This window comes from Bubalus kerabau, chromosome 8 (genome assembly GCF_029407905.1).
Source record: "Bubalus kerabau isolate K-KA32 ecotype Philippines breed swamp buffalo chromosome 8, PCC_UOA_SB_1v2, whole genome shotgun sequence".
In the NCBI taxonomy this organism is placed as follows: Eukaryota; Metazoa; Chordata; class Mammalia; order Artiodactyla; family Bovidae; genus Bubalus; species Bubalus kerabau.
This window is the reverse complement of record NC_073631.1, coordinates 95,891,535-95,913,142: the sequence shown is the minus strand read 5'-3', so window position 1 is coordinate 95,913,142 and position 21,608 is coordinate 95,891,535. Positions and strand designations below refer to the sequence as shown.

General features: G+C 57.5%; 1 protein-coding gene across 4 annotated transcripts; it reads left to right on the top strand.

The window, feature by feature from the left end:
• The first annotated feature begins 1,088 nt into the window (after positions 1-1,088).
• On the top strand, positions 1,089-18,560 carry IMPDH1 (inosine monophosphate dehydrogenase 1). 4 transcript variants are annotated; one of them, XM_055590852.1, is made up of 15 exons: positions 1,089-1,606; positions 6,041-6,139; positions 8,283-8,331; positions 11,058-11,159; positions 11,304-11,378; positions 11,643-11,849; positions 12,000-12,087; positions 12,907-13,106; positions 13,738-13,828; positions 14,072-14,167; positions 15,218-15,361; positions 15,455-15,599; positions 16,152-16,295; positions 16,424-16,507; positions 17,767-18,560. In XM_055590852.1, the coding sequence occupies exons 1-15, from the start codon at positions 1,479-1,481 to the stop codon at positions 17,786-17,788; spliced, it is 1,674 nt and encodes a 557-aa protein (XP_055446827.1). In that variant the 5' UTR covers positions 1,089-1,478; the 3' UTR covers positions 17,789-18,560. The 4 variants fall into 4 exon arrangements, with proteins under 4 accessions (XP_055446827.1, XP_055446826.1, XP_055446828.1 ...); XM_055590851.1 differs by having other exon boundaries at positions 1,092-1,648; XM_055590853.1 differs by lacking the exon at positions 1,089-1,606 and adding an exon at positions 2,056-2,102.
• The last annotated feature ends 3,048 nt before the right edge of the window (positions 18,561-21,608 follow it).

The window sequence follows — 21,608 nt, the reverse complement described above, 5'->3', positions numbered from 1 at the left end:
GGCAGAGCGAGTGAGGGAGCTCTCTGAGATCTCTTTAATAAGGACACTAATCCCACACAGAAAGGTTCCACCCTCATGACCTAACCACCTCCCAAAAGTTCCGCCTCAAATACCATCTCATTGGGGATTAGGTTTTAGTATGTGACTTTTGAAGAAATACAAACATTCAGTTTATAGCAAAAATAATTGTCTTTAATGGCATTCACAGTGACAAGATTTCATGTATGGCTCAGTGTCAGAGAAACTGTGCTTTGATCTTGAATCTGGGGAGCAGGTGAGTACATGTATAGGAAAAGGTACCAGGCAGGATAAAATCCAAAATCTTTCTATTGTGTAAATTCAATTTCCTTTGTGAAATAGTTGCTGAAAGTTCTGACTCTTGACTCTGCCTCCTTTAAATGCATCTTAGCCCTCAGCCATTCAGCGTTTACCATTTGCTCCCTCAGATTGTCATGTTTTTGTAAAAATATATTTAATAAAACAGATTTTTGTCAACTGCGTATGTTCTATCTATTCTGTCTCCTTAAAGAAATTGCCTGAGGCGAAGGACGCTTATTTTTCCTTACCAGCTCTGCTAGGTGCTCAATCATTGCTAACAATGATGGTAACAATTTTGAAAGAGGAAAAAGTATTCTTTTTAGTCAGTAGATGAACAGAGGTTTGCACACCTGTGTGCTCAGCCCCACTTCCTGGTTATAGGGTACCCCAGGCGAGACAAAACAACGTCCTTTTCCTTAAGGAGCCTGCAGTCTTATCTGTTCCTTCCTCAGACAATGACAGGTAAGGGCTAAGGGAAATCTGTTTTCCTCCTAAGAGAATCTGTTGAACAGGTGAAGGGCTCGGTAGGCAAAGGCAGATGGATAATCTCCCAGCCTATCCTCCAGGAGGGCATGGCAACCCCACTCCAGTATTCTTGCCTGGAGAATCCCCATGGACAGAGGAGACTTGGGAGGTCCACGGGGTCGCAAAGAGCCGGACACGACTGAGCGACTAAGCACACACATCTTGCTCTAGCAAGGTAGGTCTGAGGCTGGCCGGTAGGAGGCGCTTCAAAGGACCGAGCCTCGGTTCCCAGGAAGAGGAACCGACATAAGACGCGAAGTAAGCCCCGGCTGCGCTCTTCTTTGATTTTCCCCTGGAAGGGGCCAGGAAAAACTAGAAGGTCCGGGCAGCGGGGAAGGGGTGGAGGTCCTCTGCAGTTCAACTTCCATCTCCCAGCATCCTGTGGCGGATCCGGGGATGGGAAAGACAGGCTGAGTTTCGGTAGATGGGCCGGTGGGAGAGTTTTGCCAGCGCAGCTGACTCCTTCCCCGAAGCAGCCCCGCCCGCGGCACTGGAAGCCCGCCCCCGGCGCGCAGGCTCCGCCTCGGCGGCCCCGCCCCTTCCCCGGACTCGACTGGGCTGCACTCACTCCCGAGGGGTGGCCCGGGAGCCTCCAGGAGAAGAGGCTCCCGCCCGCCTCGAGCAGCGGCCTCCGCATGGAGGAGCCACGCGCTCCGCCAGCAGGGTCGGCGCCGTTCCCGGTGTCTCTGCAGGGAGGCGGAACCGCTGATGTTCCGGAGCCCGGAGCCCGGCAGCACCCGGGACACGAGACGGCGGCGCAACGGTACAGCGCCCGCCTGCTGCAGGCCGGCTACGAGCCCGAGAGGTGATGCCCAGGGCAGAGCGCGCGGGGCGCATCCGGGGCGGGCGCGGTGGCCCTGGGAACCGGGCAGCGCTGCTGGGGAGGGAAAGGGCATATCCCACCACTCAAGCCCTCTTACCGCCTCAACCTGAAACTTCCTGAAACTGGGCTCAGATGCCACACACCCGGCTTTGTTTGGGGGATGCAAGCGGGCACTGTGCCGAGGGTTCAGTGCTGAGTTGCACCAGGGAGCAGGTCGGGAAAAAAACGATCCCTAAAATCTTAGCCCGGGGTCTGACCTCAGCTACACACCCGATAATACCTGGTCCAAGTGGCTCCAACTCAGGGGGTTCAAACCGAACCTGTTGGAGTCCAAGTCCAACTTTGCTTACTCCTCCTTAGCTGTCTCCTCCTAGAACTATCTTCAGAGTCTTACTGTCAGGGTGGGTGTCCAGATGGATGACCCTCTCAGAGCCTGGTAAGGACACCAGCCCCTCCTCCCCATTCACTGAGGTCTGATGAGACTGCCAGTGCAGCTCATCCCAGGGTCTCTCTTTTAAGATTCAAACCCGGCTCTGCCTTTACCCTGCTGGGGTCTGTAAGGGTCATTGGAGGAAGAGTGGAGGTGTTGATCTGGGCCCCAGGGGACTGACTGAAAAGGAGACTGGCTAATCTCTGGATTGTACCGCAGCTTGAAATGCAACCCACTGTCCTTCTGGTCCAGAGGATTTGGACTTCTTTCTGTGTCCCATCTGTTGGTGCTCAGCAGCTTGGGGAGGTGACCTGGAAGCTGGGTTTTTTTTTGGTGGGGGGGGCGGTTGGTGGTCTGGGGGAATTAGCTCTGCCCAGGGGCTGGCCGCTATTATGTAAGAACTTTTAATGGCTTAAGGGGCTGCTGGGTGAAACTGGGCCCCTCCTGCCCCGGAAGGCTGGCTCTCTAGAATTGACTCAGTTTCGGGCACCTGCATCCTTGCCATCCTAGAAACCCAGCTACTGGGGCTCAGGGTCTAGGGTGACAGAGAGAGGCCATAGGAGGAGAGGGGCCCAGGGGGGCTGGATGGGGGCAGTGCCTTGGTTGGGGGCAGGTGTTGCAAGAATGTCATTTTGGACCTCAGACCAGGGCCATGCAGAAGCATCCTTTCTGCAGACTGTACTTCTGCACCTGTGCTATCGCCACCCCCACCAGATTCTGAAGAGCCGGTATCAAACCTGAGACCCAGCCAGGTGGTGTAGTAAGATTCAAAACCTGCTGGCTAGACCTCCATCTGCCAGCTCTAGTTTAGAAACTGTGGGAAGAGGACAGGGTTCCATGAGAAGTCTAGGTCTGAGGCCAGAGTTATTGCGCTCTGGCTTGAACCTGGACAAGCTAGGTCCCCTAAACAAGCTCAGCAATGTCAGTGTTAATGCTCCTCCCCACAACTCCCACAACTCTCCCCTTGGAAGTGCTTTGAAAGCTTGTCCCTTCAAAATAGCCCCAGACTAGAAAGAGACCTCCGGATTCCCTGCCTGGATGTTTGGTGCCTGGCTGGGCACCATTCCCCCCCTTTTGAAGGAAGGGCCTTGATGGGGCTTGGCCTGCTCTCCTGCTCACAGCTGATAGGTGTGGAGCCTCAGGGGACCATTGGCCCTTCCTTGAGCTGGGGAGGCCCACTGGTTGCTTGGTGTCTCCTCCCCAGGGAGGAAGCAGCTGGGGAAGATCAGGAAAAGGGAGGAGGAAAGCTGAGGGTGGGGGTGGGAGGTGGATTAACAGTCTCTGGAAAAGGACAGCCTAACCCAGGGCTGAGCCCAGCAGCTTAGAGTAATGAGACGCCCGGACACAGGTCAAAGCAGGAGGAGGTAGGGGGGCGGTGGCGGGCAGTGGGCAGCAGAAAGGGAGTGGGGTTATGAGGTCTGTCATGCTGGGAGGAGGACTCTCCCCACAACTCAGCCTGGTGGCAGCCCTCCTCTCCTGGTTCTGAGCTCGAGGCCGGGGCAAATGTCATACTGAGGTCACCTGAGCTGGCAGACCCCAGCTGCTGTCCTGGGCCCCAGCCCTGGGGGAACCCTAGCCATCCATGGCACACTTTGCAGGAGACAGTGACCCAGAGCAGACCACAGGGGCAGCCTGTGTGCTGTTCCTGCCATGCCCTTCTAGCTTCATCTTTCTGTGGCTAGAAAGGTGCCCAGGAAGCAACTGGCGCTGAATGGCCAGTTGCTTCCTCTAGCCAGGCTCACTGCTCTGCCTCCAGGCGGCTACTAGGAGGTCCTCATGCTGGTGCCCTCAGGATAACCCCTTTCCCCATATGGCTCAGATCCTCTGCATGAGTCTGTGATTGCTGAGGTATCAGGTACACCCTAGGCATCCCTGGCAAGCTGGCCCCAACTCCCACTCAGCAGAGAACCCTAGCAGGCCCTCCTTCTCAACACCAGAGGGCTTCCAGGGGCCCCCATCAGGAGCCTCCTTCAGACTACCCAGTTGGAGAGGGAAGCTTGGGAATCTGTGATTTTTCTGGTGCCCCGCAGTAAGAAAGAGGGCACAGTGGACATCTGTGAGTCCCCAGCAGCACTCTAGCCTCATGGGCCTCATCGTTCTAGCTCTGTGGGAAGCCTCCCCCTTCCCTCTCACACAGATGGAACAGTCTCTGTTTTCCTGGCAGGGTCCTGGGGAGTCACTGAGGGAGGCTGGGCATCTCAGGAAGGCTCCCTTGGGCTCGGCTGCCACCACACTGGTGAGAGGTAAACAAACCCAGCCTCCAGGGCTGGGGTCAGGGGGAGGACCACAGATAGCTGCCCTGCCAAGGAAAGGACAGGGTCCCCGGCCCACTTGTCCCTCATCTCACCAATGGACTAGAGGAGGACAGAGGGAGGAGAGGGTGGCATTTGGGCCTGGGGCAGGGAAGGGGCTGACATCTGCTTTCTGGCTTCTCGTCAGGGAGTAGCATTAGCAGTTCTGGTCACATGAAGGGGAAGGGCCAGCCCCAGACACCCCACCTCCTCCCATGGGAATCAACCTGCTACTTAATCTTACTACCTTCATGTAGAAATCTGGGTCTTGCTGGGCATCCAGGGCCACCAAATGTCTGCTTGCGGAAATTCTCAAGACTTCCCTAGCCTCTGTCCTAATCTGTATGTATACTTACTTGCCTAAGCCAGGCCTGTAGATCCCCCCCACCCTCAGCTTCCCACCATGCTACCCTCCGAATAAAAGCAAACTTTGCTCTCTGGGGCTAAACCTCCCTGGTATCCACAATACTCTCTGAGCTGAGGATAACACAGGATGTCAGATTGAAGCATTAGATCAGGAACCAGGGGTAGTACCTGTCCCCAACCCCTCCTGAACTGTAGGTTTTGCATCTATAAAGCAGGGGTGGGGAGAGGACACCTAATAATTGGCAATTAGTAGGAGTCGGACAGGACTGAGCGACTTCACTTTCACTTTTCACTTTCATGCATTGGAGAAGGAAATGGCAACCCACTCCAGTGTTCTTGTCTGGAGAATCCCAGGGACGGGGGAGCCTGGTGGGCTGCCGTCTCTGGGGTCACACAGAGTCGGACACGACTGAAGCGACTTAGCAGCACCACCAGCAGCAGAGTAAATGTGATCATTTATGAAAAATGCCTTGTAGACGGCAGAGGGCTCCAAAGCCACCCAAAGGTCAGGGATTGGCATTGTTCAGATGCCTGACCCCTAGGAATGATGCCCGGTTGTGGGGAGCAGGGTGGGGGTGCACTGCAGAGAAGGTATACAACCTCAGACTCCTGTGTGTTGGGCAGCTGCCGGCCCAAACCAGTTCCTCAGGGCTCCGGGCCCTGATTCGAGTCTGAGCCTTAGTCTTGAGGAAGATAAACTGTGTGAGAGGTTACCCTGGGACTAGGCAGCAGGGCCCCGGGGAGACTCATGCCCGCGGGGTCGGTGGCCTGGGTGGCCGTGGATGCTGGCCCTGGCGGAGGCGCTGCGGCGAACCTAAGAGGCGGGACTTGGAGCGGCGGAGGGGGCGTGTCCCGACCTGGCTCCGCCCCCTCCTCCGGTGAACACACGCCCTCCGCCGCCCCGGTTCCCAGCGGCCGCTGTGCCACTGCGGGCAGCCCTAAGCGTGCGCGCGGCGGCGGCGGCGGCGGCGGCGGCGGCGGCGGCGGCTGGGCCGGGCTCCGCGGGGCTCTTTGTGCTGCTGGGGGCGGAGGCGGCGGGCTCCCGAGGGAGGGGCGGGAGGAGCTGGGGTGCGGATGAGGGCGGTGCCCGGGGCCCGCCCCGCGGCTGCCGCAGCCCCCGCCCCCGGCCCGCCCAGCCCGCGGCGGCAGCGTGGCCGTGGTGCGGCGTCAGCAGCAGCAGCAGCAGCAGCAGCAGCAGCAGCAGCAGCAGCCTCGGCGGCGGCAGCAGCAGCAGAGGCGGGGCGGCCCGCGCGGGTGTTTATGTCGGGTCGCGGTGTCTCCTGGCAGCATGGCGGACTACCTGATCAGCGGCGGCACGGGTTACGTGCCCGAGGATGGGCTCACTGCGCAGCAGCTGTTCGCCAACGCCGACGGCCTCACCTACAAGTAAGCGCTGGGGGCCTCAGCCCCACCTGGGCGCGCGCACTAACGCGCCGCGATCCTCCCAGGCCCCGGCCCTGCAAGTGCGCCGCTCGCTCCTGGGTGACGCCCGTGTCCCCGGCCCGATTCGAGCCACTTGGGCTGCGGCGGGAGCGAGCGGGGGGTTGGGGGTGGGCGGGTGCGGGCAAGGCCGGGCCAAGGAAGGAAGGCGGCCCGCGCCGAGAGCAGACGGACGGACGTGGCACGGCGACATCGCGGCCCTCAGTGCCATGTCCTGTTTCTGGCTAGATCCGGGTCCGGCCTGCCCCCTTCCTCTTTCCTCGGGGCATCTTGGCCGCATGAAGGGGGCACTGGGGGCGTGTGAGAGCAGCAGATGTGGTTCTGGAGACTTTTCCCAGACCTTGGTCCAGGACACTCACTCCCAGCGTCACCACGAGGGCAAGAGTCGGTGCGGGGGGTGAGGGGGGAGGTCGTGGTGCTCAGGCAGCTGCTTGGGTGTTGCCCCCAGGATATGCCCAGCTGGGCAGTTGGGATGGCTCTTTTTTTCCACCCTCCAGTCCAGCCCACTTTCCACGTGTGCCCCTGCCTGCCTACAAGTTAGTACTGGTGTTCCCCACTTGGCCAGAGTATTCTTTGACGATCACCCACCCAAGCCCTCCCCACCCAGGATTTTTGAAGAAGACAAGACCATTTGCCTCTGGCTTAGTGTGTTTTTCCATGGGCCCTGGGCCAGTTGTCCTGCTGGCTGCAGGCCTGGCACTAGCTCTTCTCTTGGCTGCAGGACTATGTCCATGCCAGGAAAGAGCATCAGGACCTGGGACTAGGGTGGAGTAGGGATGCTCTGAGCCAAGAGCATCCTTGCCCTGTCCCCTGCTAGCTCCTGCCTTTGCCTATAAGCACTCCTGCCTGGCAGGCCGTTTCCCTGGACACCAGGATACCCAATCACTCCTGAGGAGTGTCTCCTCTTGCTTGTCTGTGTAGCTGAGATGTGGGCCAGGCAAGGGGTATGTGTGATACCTAGAAAATGCCAAGGGGCCCAGACTCCAGCATTTCTTTTCCTGCCTCTAAGTGAGCCACAGAGGCCTCTTCACTGTACAGAAGGGCCCCCAGGGGACAGGGGCAGTTAAGATTATTTCTTTGGTGGTCTTTGATGAAGTGGGATAGAGTATATATGATATATTTTTCAGTGGTGTCTCCCAGGAACACTCCCAGGGAGTCGTTCTACACCCTGGGGCAAATTAAAGACCCCACCCATACCTTCCACCCTGTAGCTTCTCCTTCCGGCCCTGGGGTGCCTGCTGCTTTGCTTAGTCTGGTTGGGAGTGTTCCTGAACACCCTGAGATGTTTACTTTTGGGCGTGTCTGTCAAGGCCCTGAGATTGCAGGCCCATCAGGCCTCCTGGGCTGTGGCCCTGTGCTTTGCGGCACCTGGGCAGGCCTGTACCCCTCTTCTGGGGATTGCTGGGACCATGGCCCAGGTTAGTGTTGGCCACTGCCAGGCTTTGGCTGGGCCTCCTGTGTTGTGGTCCTAACCATAAGGCCCCTTCCTCTTGTTTCCCATCCCAGGCCGTGTCCGTTGGCTGCTCCAGTCCAACTGGGCAGAGCGTTAGGGATGCCTGCTCTATTGGCGTGCACCCTGAGCTCAGCCCCCTGGGGTCCCTTGGTGCCGTTCTGCGCCCTGTGTGACTCAGCAGCCCCAGCACTGGGCTGAGCAGCTTGCCCTGTGCTGTGTGGTGTTCATGCTGGGTGGCGCTCCTACACTGTTCTCAGGTGCCTTCCGTGTTTATTTATCATCTCCCCGCCTCCAAGACTGAGAAGTTTTCAAGGGCAGACCCTGTATCCGCTGGGTGCAGCCTTATGGGAATGTCTGGGTCCCTTGATGAACTCTGAGCCCTAAAGACAATGGGTGTTTGGGGCCAGCTGCCCTGGTGGCGCCCCAGGACCGCAGAGTTTGTGCCACATTTGGCTCTAGCTCTCTGGGCTGAGGTTGACAACTAGCAGGGGGCACGAGGGTGGTTCAGTCCTGAACAGGTCACAGGGTTCAGATACTCCTTTCCCCAGCTACACACTGCTTCCCCTGGAGTGGCAGGCCCTGCCCCTTTTAGGAACCCCCTCCTCACCCAGTAACGCTCACTTCCTTTCTTCACAGCGACTTCCTGATTCTCCCAGGATTCATAGACTTCACAGCTGATGAAGTGGTAAGTAAAGGGCGAGGGGCTGTGTGTGCGGCATAGTACACGGATCTCTGGCTCAGGGGTGTGGGAGAGAGATTTTTCTGGGGAAGGTGGATGTAGCCATTTGTGCTGTGGGCAGTGGATTATGCCTGATGGGTTAGAGGCAGTGATGGGGATTCAGTGGGATCCTGAAAGGTGGGTCTGGCCTGGGGCCTGCAGTGAAGTTCAGAAAGGCCCAGGGAGGGTGTGGGGTGGATGAAGGTGTGGCTGCTTTATTACTTACTGGATTTCTTCTGAAGTGCTAAACAAAGATATCCTAGAAGCCAGTAAAATTATGGAAACTTTGGAAGAGGTGGACAGACTTGTTATGTGGATCCATGACTTAAATGAACTGATGAGAAGATCTGAAGAAGTTAGATTGTGGTCTAATACAAGGACACAATGCTTCTCTTAACCGGTGGGGCTTAGGAATAAACTGAGTCAATGACCAATATCCTTTATACTATTAACATGAAAAGTGAAAGTGAAGTCGCTCAGTCGTGTCTGACTCTTTGTGACCCCGTGGACTGTAGCCTATCAGGCTCCTCCGTCCATGGGATTTTCCAGGCAAGAGTGCTGGAGTAGATTGCCATTTCCTTTTCCAGGGGATCTTCCCGACCCAGGAATCGAACCCGGGTCTCCTGCATTGCAGGCAGATGCTTTACCGCCTGAGCCACTAGGGAAGTCCTACTATTAACATATGACAACCCAAATTTCCCTGGTGGCACAGTGTTTGACAATCTGCATGGTAATGCAGGAGACACAGGTTCGATTACTGGGCCGGGAAGATTCCATACGCCTCAGAGCAACTAAGGCGCACCACAACTACTGAACCAGCGAGCCGCAACTACTGAGCCTGTGCACCTAAAGCCTGTGCTCCGCAACAAGAAAGGCCACCGAAGTGAGAGGCCCTCACACTACAACCCAGAGTAGCCCCTGCTCACCACAACTAGAGAAAGCCCATGTGTAGCAAGGAAGACCCAGCACAGCCAAAAAAAGTTTTTTTAAATAATAAATAAAATTTTTAAAATACGCAACAACATTATAGGAGCCAAGAGGCTAAATGCTAATGGGTGTTAGTCATTTCATGGAAAAGTTATCCTATGATGAATTAGTATGCATTTAAAAAAAAGTTTTTCTGTTGCTGTTATCATTAATATTTATTCAGGTTTGATTCTTATGGAATGCCAGAGGGCCTGAGCGTGCCCAGATCTTTTATATGTTGGGGACGCTCACATCCAGCTTGTGTAGTCAGTGCTGACCCAGACAGATTATTAAGGGGACGTTAGGACTATTCTGGATATTCCCTTTGTGATAGCAACCTGGAAGCCTTCTTGGTTTGGCTGTTCAGTTTCACAAAGTGAAAGTGAGCAGCCTGGCCTTGTGCTGGTGCTTCCCTGGTGGCTGAAATGGTAAAGAATCTGCCTGCAATGCAGAAGTCCCAGGTCCGATCCCTGAGTTGGGAAGATCCCCTGGAGAAGGGAATGGCAACCCCCTCCAGTACTCTTGCCTAGAAAATCCCTATGGACAGAGGGTCCCGGTGGTCTGCATGGGGTCCATGGGGTCTCAAGAGTTGGACACAGCTGAGCAACTAACACTTGACTTTGTCCCAGATCCTGGGCAGAGTGCAAGGAAGAGAGGGATGGAAGAAGCCCACGGGCCATCAAGGGTCTCCTTCCTTTGGTCTATGTCAGGAGGCTGTGGCTCATCTGCGCTAGGATAAGCGACGACAAGGGAAGTTTTCTAGACTGCAGGGCCAAGGTTCTCGGCCTGACTCTGGGAATAGACTGTAGGGGTCCTTGAATCTCCAGAAAGTTACATAGCAAAGTCTGTGTCTGGGGGTTTGGGGGGCTAGGATCCACAGCTGTTAGCCTGAATCTCGGAGGCATCTGCGATCTGGCCTTATCTACTGCTCACAGGCAGATGCTTCCTGAATGCTCTTGCCATCTTGACCTCTCCTTTGAGCTATGGACAGGTAGTCACCTTCTCCCCGGATGGGCTGCCTAATAGACTCCTTCCCATGCCTCCATCTCACCAGGCCCCAGAATCTCCCACTTGGACCCGTCAGCAGCCTCCCTAGTGATCTATCTGTCTAGACCTTGTCACCCAGAATCCCGTCTTCACATTGGAGCCTGAGCGAACTCTTTGAAACATAAATCAGATCATGTCTTTCTTCTGCTTGTGGTCCTCCAGTGGCTTCTCATCGCAAAATTGAATCCAAGCTCCTCCCCGAGGCTTTCAAGGCTACACATCCTTGCCCCCCTCCCCTCCCCGTCTCTCTCCCTTCCCTCTACTCTGCTAGCTTTTTTTTCCTTAAATGCACCTCAGGGAGAACTGGAATCAGAGGCAGGGTTTCACATACAGTTCCCTTGGCCTGGAAAAACAGACTCCTGGACTTTTATTTGACTAGTTTCCCTTTGTCATCCCCTCAAGAAAGGTTTTACCAACCACCACATTCTTCCTCCAGTGGTCACTCTGCCTCTTGCTTTTCTTTGGAGCCTTCACCCCAACCAGAATCATCTTGGATATGTTTCGTGTGTGTCATTTTTCTTTCTAAGTAGAATGTAAGCTCCAGAGGACGTAGCAGAGACCTCATTCACTTTGCTCACTGCTGTATCCCCAGGGTCGGTGCCAGGCACACACAGGAGCTCAGTAAGTGTTTGTTGAATGAATGATAACACTTTTCACGTAGACCACGTCTCCACCCTCAGGACCTGACTTCAGCCCTGACTCGGAAGATCACGCTAAAGACGCCACTCATCTCATCCCCCATGGACACTGTGACGGAGGCTGACATGGCCATTGCAATGGCTGTGAGTTGGGCACGTGGGTGGAGTCCCCAGGGCCGGGAGGACTGAGCAGGGTGGGCTGGACGTCAGGAGGAATTGGAATCAGAGCTGGGGTTGGCAGAGTGAGGACGACTGGCTGACTCTAACTGTACTTCCCTTCTACCCCAGCTGATGGGCGGTATTGGTTTCATTCACCACAACTGCACTCCAGAGTTCCAGGCCAATGAGGTGCGGAAGGTCAAGGCAAGTACCAGGCCCGTTCCCAGGAAGAAGATGCCCTCTGGTGGTCCCCTGCCTCACAGACCCTCGCCCCTCCCCAAACCTCCATTGCCAAGTCTGTGGGCCTGTGCGCTCCCTGGCTGATTCCTGCGGGGTCTTGTCTGCCCTTCCAGTGAGGGCACAGGGCTCACTGGCTTCCTGCCCCAGTACATTCTGTCCCCTGTGGCCAGACTGTACACCATCTCCAGCTTTCTTCCAGCCTTTTCCTTCCCCTGTCTCTGCCCTCAGAAATTTGAACAGGGCTTCATCACGGACCCCGTGGTGCTAAGCCCCTCGCACACTGTGGGCGACGTGCTGGAGGCCAAGATCCGGCATGGCTTCTCAGGCATCCCCATCACTGAGACGGGCACCATGGGCAGCAAGCTGGTGGGCATCGTCACCTCCCGAGACATCGACTTCCTTGCCGAGAAGGACCACACCACCCTTCTCAGTGAGGTACCTGTGGGGCAGGGAGGGTATGGCTGGGGCAGAGAGGACCCCAGGTCCGGGGCCTCAGGCTGGTGCCTGTGACCAGGGACCAGAGGGAGGCCTGGCTCCCTTCTCTCTCACCTGCCAACCTGCAGGCAAATGTTCCTGGCCCCACAGGTGATGACCCCACGGAATGAGCTGGTGGTGGCTCCAGCGGGTGTGACATTGAAAGAGGCAAATGAGATTCTGCAGCGCAGCAAGAAAGGTACCAGGGAGCAGGTGGAAAATACAACCCACCTCCCCACCCCCACCTCCCATCAGAGCCCCCTTTTGCTTCACAGCTTTGCAGGCTGTCTCTGCAACCAGGCTGGGCCTCGGGGAAGGTCTGAATAACCTCAGACTGGAGCATGATTCCCGAGGTCTCTTTCCTGGCTTAGGAAATCCCATCCCTTATTTGGCGTCTTCACAGTATGTTTCTCAAAACAACTCGTTCTGTGAAACGCTCATCATGAAGAAAGGGCACTGTGGTCCTAGAAAGCCGGAGAATGCTTTTGTGTCCCCATCTTGCATAAGGAATGGTTCATTACTTTATCGAGGGCTCTGAGAAGTCCTGCAGTTAAATTCAATTGCCAGTGGGGTAGTTGACATAGTATTCATTAGGTCCCTATGGGAGCCACTGGGAAATGCCCCCATGGCCCAGGCTGGATCGTCCTCAGGGGTGGCAGTGGACGGGACATATGTTACCCCCGGCAGGACAACCTCACGTTTGTGCCCTGGCTAGGAGGTTTTGACCACTGTGGCCTGTGGCCCAGCAGGTGAAGGGCTGCTAGTGCGCAGGGGCTGCCCACGGAGCCCGGCCTAGCCACAGGGCAGGAAGAGCTCCAGGAACCGGGTTTCTTTGCTTCCTGTTCCCTGGGCAGAGGGCCAGGTCCCTAGGAACACTTCCTGGGTGGGTGCTGTCACCTAGTGGTGGCATTGGGTACTGCAGGGGAATCTCTGGCCTGGTCTATTTTCATCCTCATTACCCATCCTACCCGACCTCCAGAAGCCTGCTCTTCCATCTCACTCCTGCGTTCCTTGTCAGGGAAGCTGCCCATTGTCAATGATCGAGATGAGTTAGTGGCCATCATTGCCCGCACTGACCTGAAGAAGAACCGGGACTACCCCCTGGCCTCCAAGGATTCCCACAAGCAGCTGCTGTGCGGGGCGGCTGTGGGCACCCGTGAGGATGACAAATACCGCCTGGACCTGCTCACCCAGGCGGGCGCTGATGTCATAGTGCTGGTAGGGGCACTGCCCTGGAGAAGGGGCGGTTCAGTGGAGTCTGCACTTTGGAAGACCCAGCTTCACCTCTAATTAAGCCCAGTGTCAGAACTGGGAGGGTCACTGGGACTCTGACAGCTTAGAACTAACTGAGGAGCCTCCTGGGGCACTCTGCACGTACATAACATGACCCTGATGTTTATCGCGCTCATTGAGTGCGATGGCTTACCAGGGGCCGCACTAATAACTTTATGTAGGTGAATTCAGTTAATCCTCATTGATGTAGTCACCAAGCCCATTTGTCAGGTGGGGAAACTGAGCTTCAAGAGGTTAAGTAATTTCGTTAGTGAGTTGGTGGGAATAGAATATGACTCCAGGTCCCATCTCTTTGCTGTGAGGACTGGTCCATATTGTGGGTATGAAAGGGCTTTGTCTGCCGTTCAACTATCCATGAGTGGTGCTTACCCTCTGGGGGAGAGGCAAGCCCCTTTGAGAATCTGCTGAGAGTTGTCTAGTGACTGTCCAGAAAAAGACAGGGGTGCGTTCTCATAGGGCTTTCATTGGTTTGTCCACTCAAAACCCCCCAAACCCCCCTTCCTCAGTGAGGGCCCTCAGCCTCCACCCCTCAACTTTCCTGGTCCCCTTCCCACAGGACTCATCCCAAGGGAACTCTGTGTATCAGATCGCCATGGTACACTACATTAAGCAGAAGTACCCCCACCTCCAGGTGATTGGGGGGAATGGTGAGTGCAGGGTCCCTGCTCACATCCTGGCCCTCGCCCCCTCACCGTGTAACCTCTCTGTGTCACTTTGCATCCCCTGGTGGTGGCATTGCTCCTGGCATGGGAGGCGGGGGGGTGCAGGAATGGGCTTTGGTCACAGTAGGTGGGAGGGGTGGGTATGGACTGGGGTCCCAGGACGCCCTTGGGCAGGGCAGGGGCAGCCCATCCTGACACTCCTCCTCCCCTCTGACTGCCCCTCCCCAGTGGTGACAGCAGCTCAGGCCAAGAACCTGATTGATGCTGGCGTGGATGGGCTGCGTGTGGGCATGGGATGCGGCTCCATCTGCATCACCCAGGAAGGTGAGTGTCAGGAGGAGCGTGAGTGGCTGCACTTCGAACATCCCCCAGCCTTTATCAGGCCCTGGGGCCTCACTCTTCTGCCACAAGTGCGTGCAGAGCGCTCGCTCAGCCAGGCCCCTTCCTGGGGTTCAGGAGTGACCCAGGCTCAGACTGACTGTTTAGCCCACTGACTTGTGGGGAGACAGGTATCCGAGGAGGTGACTGTAGGTTTTTGGTGTGTGTCAGTCTGCTTCTCAGATTCTGGTCTGGGAAGCCCAATTGGTGGGCCCAGGACTGAGGTATTTGGTCCCTCTAGTGAGGGTCATGTCTCCCAAATGCTGCACGACCTGTTTGGTCTTTAAGCCTCTGCTTTTAACTGTCTGGGCTTCCCTGGTGACTCAGATGGTAAAGAATCCGTCTGCAATGTGGGAGACCAGGCTTCAATACCGGTTTGGGATGATCCCCTGGAGGAGGATATGGCAACCCATTCCATTCCACCTCTGTATTAGCTGACCCCTGAGGTGAGATGTAGGCCTTTTCTATAAATTAAGAAGTGTTAGTTGAGCATCTGCCGTGTGTCAGGCGTTGTTCTAAATCTTGGGGATGTGAAAAGAACAAAACGGAGGTACAGGCACAGGAGACTTCTTTCCTCCTTTATCTAGCCTTGCATCCATTCCCTAGATATGTGCCGGTTTCTTAGAATTCTCACTTAGAAATCAATGATTAAGAGCCTTGGACAATGAAACTTAAAGAAATGCAAACCAATATCCCAAAGGAGACTGTGAGTACCTAAGCCTAGTAACGGTGAGGGGTAGCTAGTGTGTGGAGAGAGGCGAGGCTGAGGTCAGTACTGATACGGCCGCTGGTGTCCCCATAGGGCTCTTGTAGGTGAGGAGGTACAGGTTCCTGGAATGACATTTACCCTACTGCTGTTGTTATTTTTATTTGCCATGTGAACATCCAGAGCGGTTCTTTTCCCCAAGTGGAGGTGGGGCACAAGGCGCGAGAGGCCTGTCCTTGGCCCCTGTTGCCGTTGACACTGTTGACACCTGTCTTGTGTACCGTCCCCAGTGATGGCCTGTGGTCGGCCCCAGGGCACTGCCGTGTACAAAGTGGCTGAGTACGCCCGGCGCTTCGGGGTCCCAGTCATAGCCGATGGCGGCATCCAGACCGTGGGGCACGTGGTCAAGGCACTGGCCCTCGGAGCCTCCACAGGTGAGGGGGCGGGTCCGCTGGGGATGGGGCAGGCCGGCGAGGGGTGGTTGGAGGGCCCAGGGGCTAGAGACCCTGACCCCCCAACTGCTGCAGTGATGATGGGCTCCCTGCTCGCGGCCACCACGGAGGCCCCTGGCGAATACTTCTTCTCGGATGGTGTGAGGCTCAAGAAGTACCGCGGCATGGGCTCGCTGGACGCCATGGAGAAGAGCAGCAGCAGCCAGAAACGCTACTTCAGGTGCCTGCCCACCCCACCCCTCCCCAGCCTTGGGCCAGCACGTCGGCCCCCAGTCCTTCAGGTCTGCACGTACCCTCTGACTTCTCACGGTGGCACCCAGTCTCCATATTACAGCTCTGGAAACCAAGGCACAGGGCAACGAGTCACAGGCCCGAGACAGTGCCGGGGCCACCTGACTAGGAACCCACGCTTATTTATGCTGTAGCACAGACAGTAACAGCTTTAGGGTCGTTCTGGGGCTTCCCAGGGGGCGCTGGTGGTAAAGAACCCACCTGCCAATGCAGGAGACATAAGCAACAGAGGTTCGATCCCTGGGTCGGGAAGATCCCCTGGAGGAGGGTATGGCAACCCACTCCAGCATTCTTGCCTGGAGAATCCCATGAACAGAGGAGCCTGGAGGGCTACAGTCCATGGGGTCGCACAGAGTCGGACACGACTGAAGGACTGAGCATGCCTGCTGGCTTGTAACCCCTCTGCCAGTACCCTCGAGAGGTGGAGTGGGGTCCCCTGAGCCCTGGGCAGTGGGGCTCAGTCTTCCCGCCCTCCACGCAGCGAGGGGGACAAGGTGAAGATCGCGCAGGGCGTCTCGGGCTCCATCCAGGACAAAGGCTCCATTCAGAAGTTCGTGCCCTACCTCATAGCGGGCATCCAGCATGGCTGCCAGGACATCGGGGCCCGGAGCCTGTCTGTCCTGCGGTGAGTGCGGTGACTTGAGGGCCGCAGGTGGGAGGTGAGTGGGAGGCTCCTGGCACCCCCCTCACTTCCTTTCTCTGTCTCTCCTCCCTGCTTGCTGCCTCTGACCAGCGCCATCTCCCCGCTGGCAGGTCCATGATGTACTCAGGAGAGCTCAAGTTTGAGAAGCGGACCATGTCGGCCCAGATCGAGGGCGGCGTCCACGGCCTGCACTCGTAAGTGCGGCGGCCTCCTGGCCCTGGCTGGCTGGCCCTGGGTCGGGCAGGCGGGGCCGTGGTTCAGAGGCTGAGCCGAGGTTTCAGGGACGGAGGCTGCGGCAGGGTGATCCCAGCACCCTCTCCTTTAGGGCCTGGCCCACCCTGGAACCCCGCCCTTTAGCCCCCCCATGCAGGCAGGCCCTCCCCTCCCCTCGGGGGTCTCACCCCCCCACCCCCGAGCTGGGCACAGGAGATGTGACCATTTGTCCCTCCCAGCTTCCCAGCCCTTGCTTGCTCAGAAGCTTGGTGGCTGGTCGCAGGGCTGGCGGTGCTGGGCTCTCGCTGGTGGTGGCACCAAGCAGGCCGGTGGAGGCTGGGGGCGCAAGCCCTTGGTAGGGAGAAGGGCAGAGAGACCGACGCCAAGGCTGGTGCTGGGGCAACCATGGGCGGGGGTAGCGCTAGTTGGCAGCAGTAGTTGCAGGCATGCAGCCCCGCCCTGATCGAGAGGGCCCGTCCCCCCAGGCAGAGGCGGGCATCTAACCTGTGTCTCTTTCTGCCCCATCCTCCCATAGCTATACCTTTCTGCCGTGTAAGTAACTGCGCTGCCCGGGGCCAAGCGTAGAGTAGAGCAGGGGGCAGTCTGGGTGGGGCCTGGGCTGGGGTGGGGGGCTTTGGGCTGGAGGTGGAGCTGGGGTGTCATCATGGGACTTGGACCCTAGGACTAGCATCGTGGTGGGAGCAGCTGGCCTTGGCCTCCCCTGCAGGGGAAATATCCCTTCCTGGGGTGCAGAGAGGTGTCCCTGACCACAGGCTTGAGGCTGTCCTGTCTGGGACCGGACCCAGTGACCACAGGGAGCTCAGGCCACTGCGCCTGCACGGGTGGGTGGAGATGTGAGCGGCAGAGCTCCGGCATGGCCTGACCTCTTCCTGTGAGGATGGGCCGTGCTGTCCTTAGCCACCTCCACCCCGGCCCTGAGGACAGACCCTCCACCAGCTGCGGCCCAAGGAGCATGGCTGTCTCTGGGCCTGGCCTGGGTCTTCCGGGAGCCTTGGCCTGAAGTGGATGAACAGAGGCACTGGGCTTGCTTCCTGTCCCTTCCCACCCCCGACCCCCCACCGTGGCTGAGGGGCAGGGGCTTCAGCAGCAGCTCACTGCCTCCCCTGAGTCTGGGGGCCACCTGGCAGCCCAGGGCCAGCCTGCGCAAGGGGCTCTGGGAAGGCGGGGCCCATTTCCCGCACGCCCACTCTGGGTTTTCGCTCTGCCTTTGTGCCCGCAGTTACGAGAAGCGGCTGTACTGAGGACGGTGGTGCCAGTGGCCGAGGCAGTGGAGGAGGCGTGCCCCAGGGCCCCTCTTTGGGCGCAGCCTCCCTCCGTAACTGAGCAGTCCTCAGACTTGCACTGCTGCTTCCCCGGCTCCTTTTTCAGGGAGAGAGGTGGGGGTGGGCCCTGAGTGTCCACAGCCCTTCCTTGGGCCTCCCCCTGCCCCCCACTCCCCCACCCCAGTCCCCTCCACCCCTGCAGAGTCAGGACTGCTCCCAGGCTGGCTTGCCCTGGGAGTCCTCCCAGGTTCCCCGTTCTTCAGCAGCCCCCTGAGCCCAGCCAGCCTGGACTCTCAGGCCATGTGCCTGCCTCAGGTCTTTCTCGCTGCAGCCTGTTCTGGCCTGGCTCCCACCCTTGGGACCAGTGGCCCCTCCTGGCTTCTCCCGTAGGGCACCCCCCCACCCCAAAAATGGTGCTCTCCTGGCCTGCCTCCGGCCCCTTCCCAGGCTGCTGCGCCCTCAGCCATGGGGCACTACCGGGCCTGACCTTGGCCCGGCCTGACCTAGGCCGGAGGGAAGTCTCTGCCCCCTTCCCCTTGCTGGGACTCCCCAGCCCTGCTCCTCAGGCTGCCCGTCCCTGGCCCTGGTGAGGAGGCTGCCCACCATTCCCGACTGGCCCCCATCCCCGGGTGTACCGTCCCTGCCCTCTCCTCTCAGCTGCAGTTGAAGGCTTTAACTTTGCACACTTTGGGGGCCACAGTTGCGTCATTGTATGTTAAAATAATCTGAATAAATCAAGAGGTTTCAGCGCCTCTGCCGTCCTGTCTCCGTCCCCTGTCCACTGGACTGCTGGCCCCCATCCCAGTGGGGAGCCGGAGCCCAGAGTGCCATCAGAGCCGGGCTGCGGGGGCCACAAGGCCGAGCCTCCCCAGGAAGGTGGCGAGGGTGCTGCTGTACTCCAGGGGGTGCTGGCGCAGGTGGGCCACATGGCGCGAGGTCTCCCAGGCCTGCACCCACACCGGCATGCCCAGCTGCTGCCAGGCGGCCAGCAGCTCCTGCAGGCGGGCACTGTCACAGAGGGGATCGTCCAGGCTATAGTAGACAAGCGTCGGGGGCCTGACGGGTGGCTGCTGGAACGCGCCCACCGCAGCCTCGTAATGCCGGATGGTACAGCTGGGACACAGGTGGAAGTAGAACATGGCTGTGGCCCTGACCACTGTGCCCAGGGCCTGTGGCTTCATCAGCTGAGACACACTGTGGGTTCCAGGAGGAGGAGGTTAGCACCTGTTGTCATATGCGGCTCAGGCCCTGCCTCCTGGGAGTGGGGGACACATTGACACATGGACTGCTGAGGATCCCTAGAGCTGGGGGTCCTGGGACAGAAACATTGCCTTCTCTGCCTTTGTTGTAGTTGGTCAGTGGGCACCCAGCTGTCCTGCCTGGTACAGACACCATTCTGGGCAGAGGCAAGGAAGGTGGCCTTGGAATGCTCTAGTGATAAGAAGGAGCAGAGGGCAGAAGGCCCTAGTTGTGAGTAGTGGAGAGCTGGAAACAGCCCCATGACTGCCAGGGAGAGGTGGCCTCAGCCCACACTTGGCCTGCTGGTCCCTGCCCTCTCCCAGGCCATTCCTAAAAGAGCCACGTGGTCAGGACCCAGCCTCTCTCTCTGGTATTTTCCAGCTTTGTGACATCTTCAGGGACGAGAAGGAAAGATCTAGGTGGTAAGACTGTCGGGTGGGTTCAGAATTGGTTCAGCAACTGCTCCTGGAGTTGCAAAGTGACTGGGTCATTGAGAGTCCCCCGAGGCCTTATGCCCTGGAATCTGAGGCCTTGGTGAGCACCTTGGAGTCTGAGGTGACCTGACTGGGTGGGAGAAGGATATCCAGATACCTGGGGATGGTAAAAGATAAGAGAGGATGGACCAGAACGAGGCCGTGTTTCACAGATTGTCTTGCACATTGCTTTACAAAAACCATACAGGAAGCAGTTTGACCAGCGATTGAAAAGGCAAAGATCTAAGGGTTTTTAGAGAAATGCCAAGTCACTCTGCATCAAGGGTGAATTCTCCTTTTGAGTTGGACCTAACTGGTCAATTAGAACTGACCCATGGGATGTTTTTTTTTGGTTGTTGTTTAGTCGTTAAAGTGAGAGTGTTAGTCGCTCAGTCCTGTCCAAGTCTTTGTGATCCTATGGACTGTAGCCCACCAGGCTCCTCTGTCCATGGAATTCTCCAGGCAAGAATACTGGAGTGGGTAGCCAATCCCTTACTCCAGGGGATCTTCCCAACCCAGGGATCAGACCCAAGTATTCCACATTATAGGCAGTTTCTTGACTAAATTGTGTCCAACTCTTTTGTGAGCAGTTACTTTGTTACTTGAGGTATGTTAGTTTGGTCCTTCTACAGGAAGTTAGAGTACAGTGGTCCTGAAACTGTAGTGTGTAACAGAAACCACCTAGATCTAGGACCCAGAGGCCCAGGCTCATGGAAGTAGGATTTGGCACCAGGTGATTCTGAGACTCACCAAAGTTTCAGAATCACTGTTCTAGAGGAAACCCGTGCACCCAGTCACAGTTGGCTCTTGAACACTGCAGGGTTTAGGGGTGCTGACCCTTCACGCAGTTGAAAATCAGAGGTAACTTCATACTCGGGCCTCCATATGTGCAATTCCACATCTGCGGATTCAACCAGCCTCAGATTGTAGTGCTATGATACATATTTACTGAAAAAAAATCCCCATATAATGGACCCACATAGCAGTTAAAAAAACCCTCTTCATGGGTCAACTGTACATGATTGCTGAGACTCTTTCCAAAGCTTGTGTCGCAAGAAAAGAATTTCAAAAGGCACCACACCTATTTCATGGTCCCAATGTGGGGATTATGTGAGTATGTATGGAAAGTTACAGGTGCTCAGTAAATTAGTCCTAATACAGGCTGGAGATAAAGGCGTGCCAGGTTGGACCCAGGCAGCACGCTCACTCTGGGTTGTATTTTCAACCACAGTGGGGAAGGCCCAGGTGGGACAAGACGACCGACACTCCAGGTAGGAAGGTCACATCAGGTGGGACGGTCAGAGACTCGAGACACCTCTGGGACACTTAGATCACAGGCCTATTGGTCAGCAGACCTGTCCATCCACCTGGAGTCCAGCCTGGCTTGTGTGGCCCAGGTGCCCCCTCACCCTTGCCCCAGTACACTCACCCAGCGCCATGCGGTCCAGGCTGCCCACCACCAGGCTGTCGAAAATATGGCCCTTCAGGCGCTGGGCCACGCTGCCGTGGCGCCCCAGGTCCTGGCCCATGAGCAGGAGCATCTGTGCAAAGGTGTAGCCACCCAGGGAGAGTGCGTGCACCACCAGTGGGCGGCTGGCCAGGGCCCCAGGCCCCTGCAGCAGTGCCAGCACGTGGGCAGCCCACCTCAGGCCCCGGCGTGGGCACAGGAAGTGGCTCAGCGCGCTCTCCACGGCCAGCACGTCGAAGCCGCAGGCCAGGTACAGCTGCAGGTACTCCCCCTGGGCAGCTGGCCTCGCCCCCAGCCACGGCAGGAGCAGGAGCAGTGGGCGGGGCCCTGGGGACCCCGCCGGACCCGGCCTGCAGTACAGGTGGATGGAGCGGGAGAGCCGGGTCACCGTCACATCAGCGGGGAGCAGCGGGGCCATGGCCGCACCCTGGAGGCCAGAGGAAAGAGGAGTGGTAGGTGGGCCTCCGCTCGCCCCCGCGTTTCCCCCACACACATCCGCTCTCAGATGGCTGCGGCTGGGATTAGCTCTCGGAGGGCCCTTTAAGCTTCTGCGGTTCTAATGCTCTTCCGGGAGCTGGGCAGTCAGCCCGGAGAGGAAGGCTCAATACCCCAGCTGCCC

Excerpts from the sequence above, each read along its gene's own strand:
- IMPDH1 (XM_055590851.1), top strand. The coding sequence starts at position 1,479 with ATGGAGGAGCCACGCGCTCCGCCAGCAGGGTCGGCGCCGTTCCCGGTG. Across the intron at positions 6,140-8,282 it reads GCCGACGGCCTCACCTACAA|CGACTTCCTGATTCTCCCAG; the intron begins GTAAGCGCTGGG and ends CTTTCTTCACAG. Across the intron at positions 13,829-14,071 it reads CCAGGTGATTGGGGGGAATG|TGGTGACAGCAGCTCAGGCC; the intron begins GTGAGTGCAGGG and ends GCCCCTCCCCAG.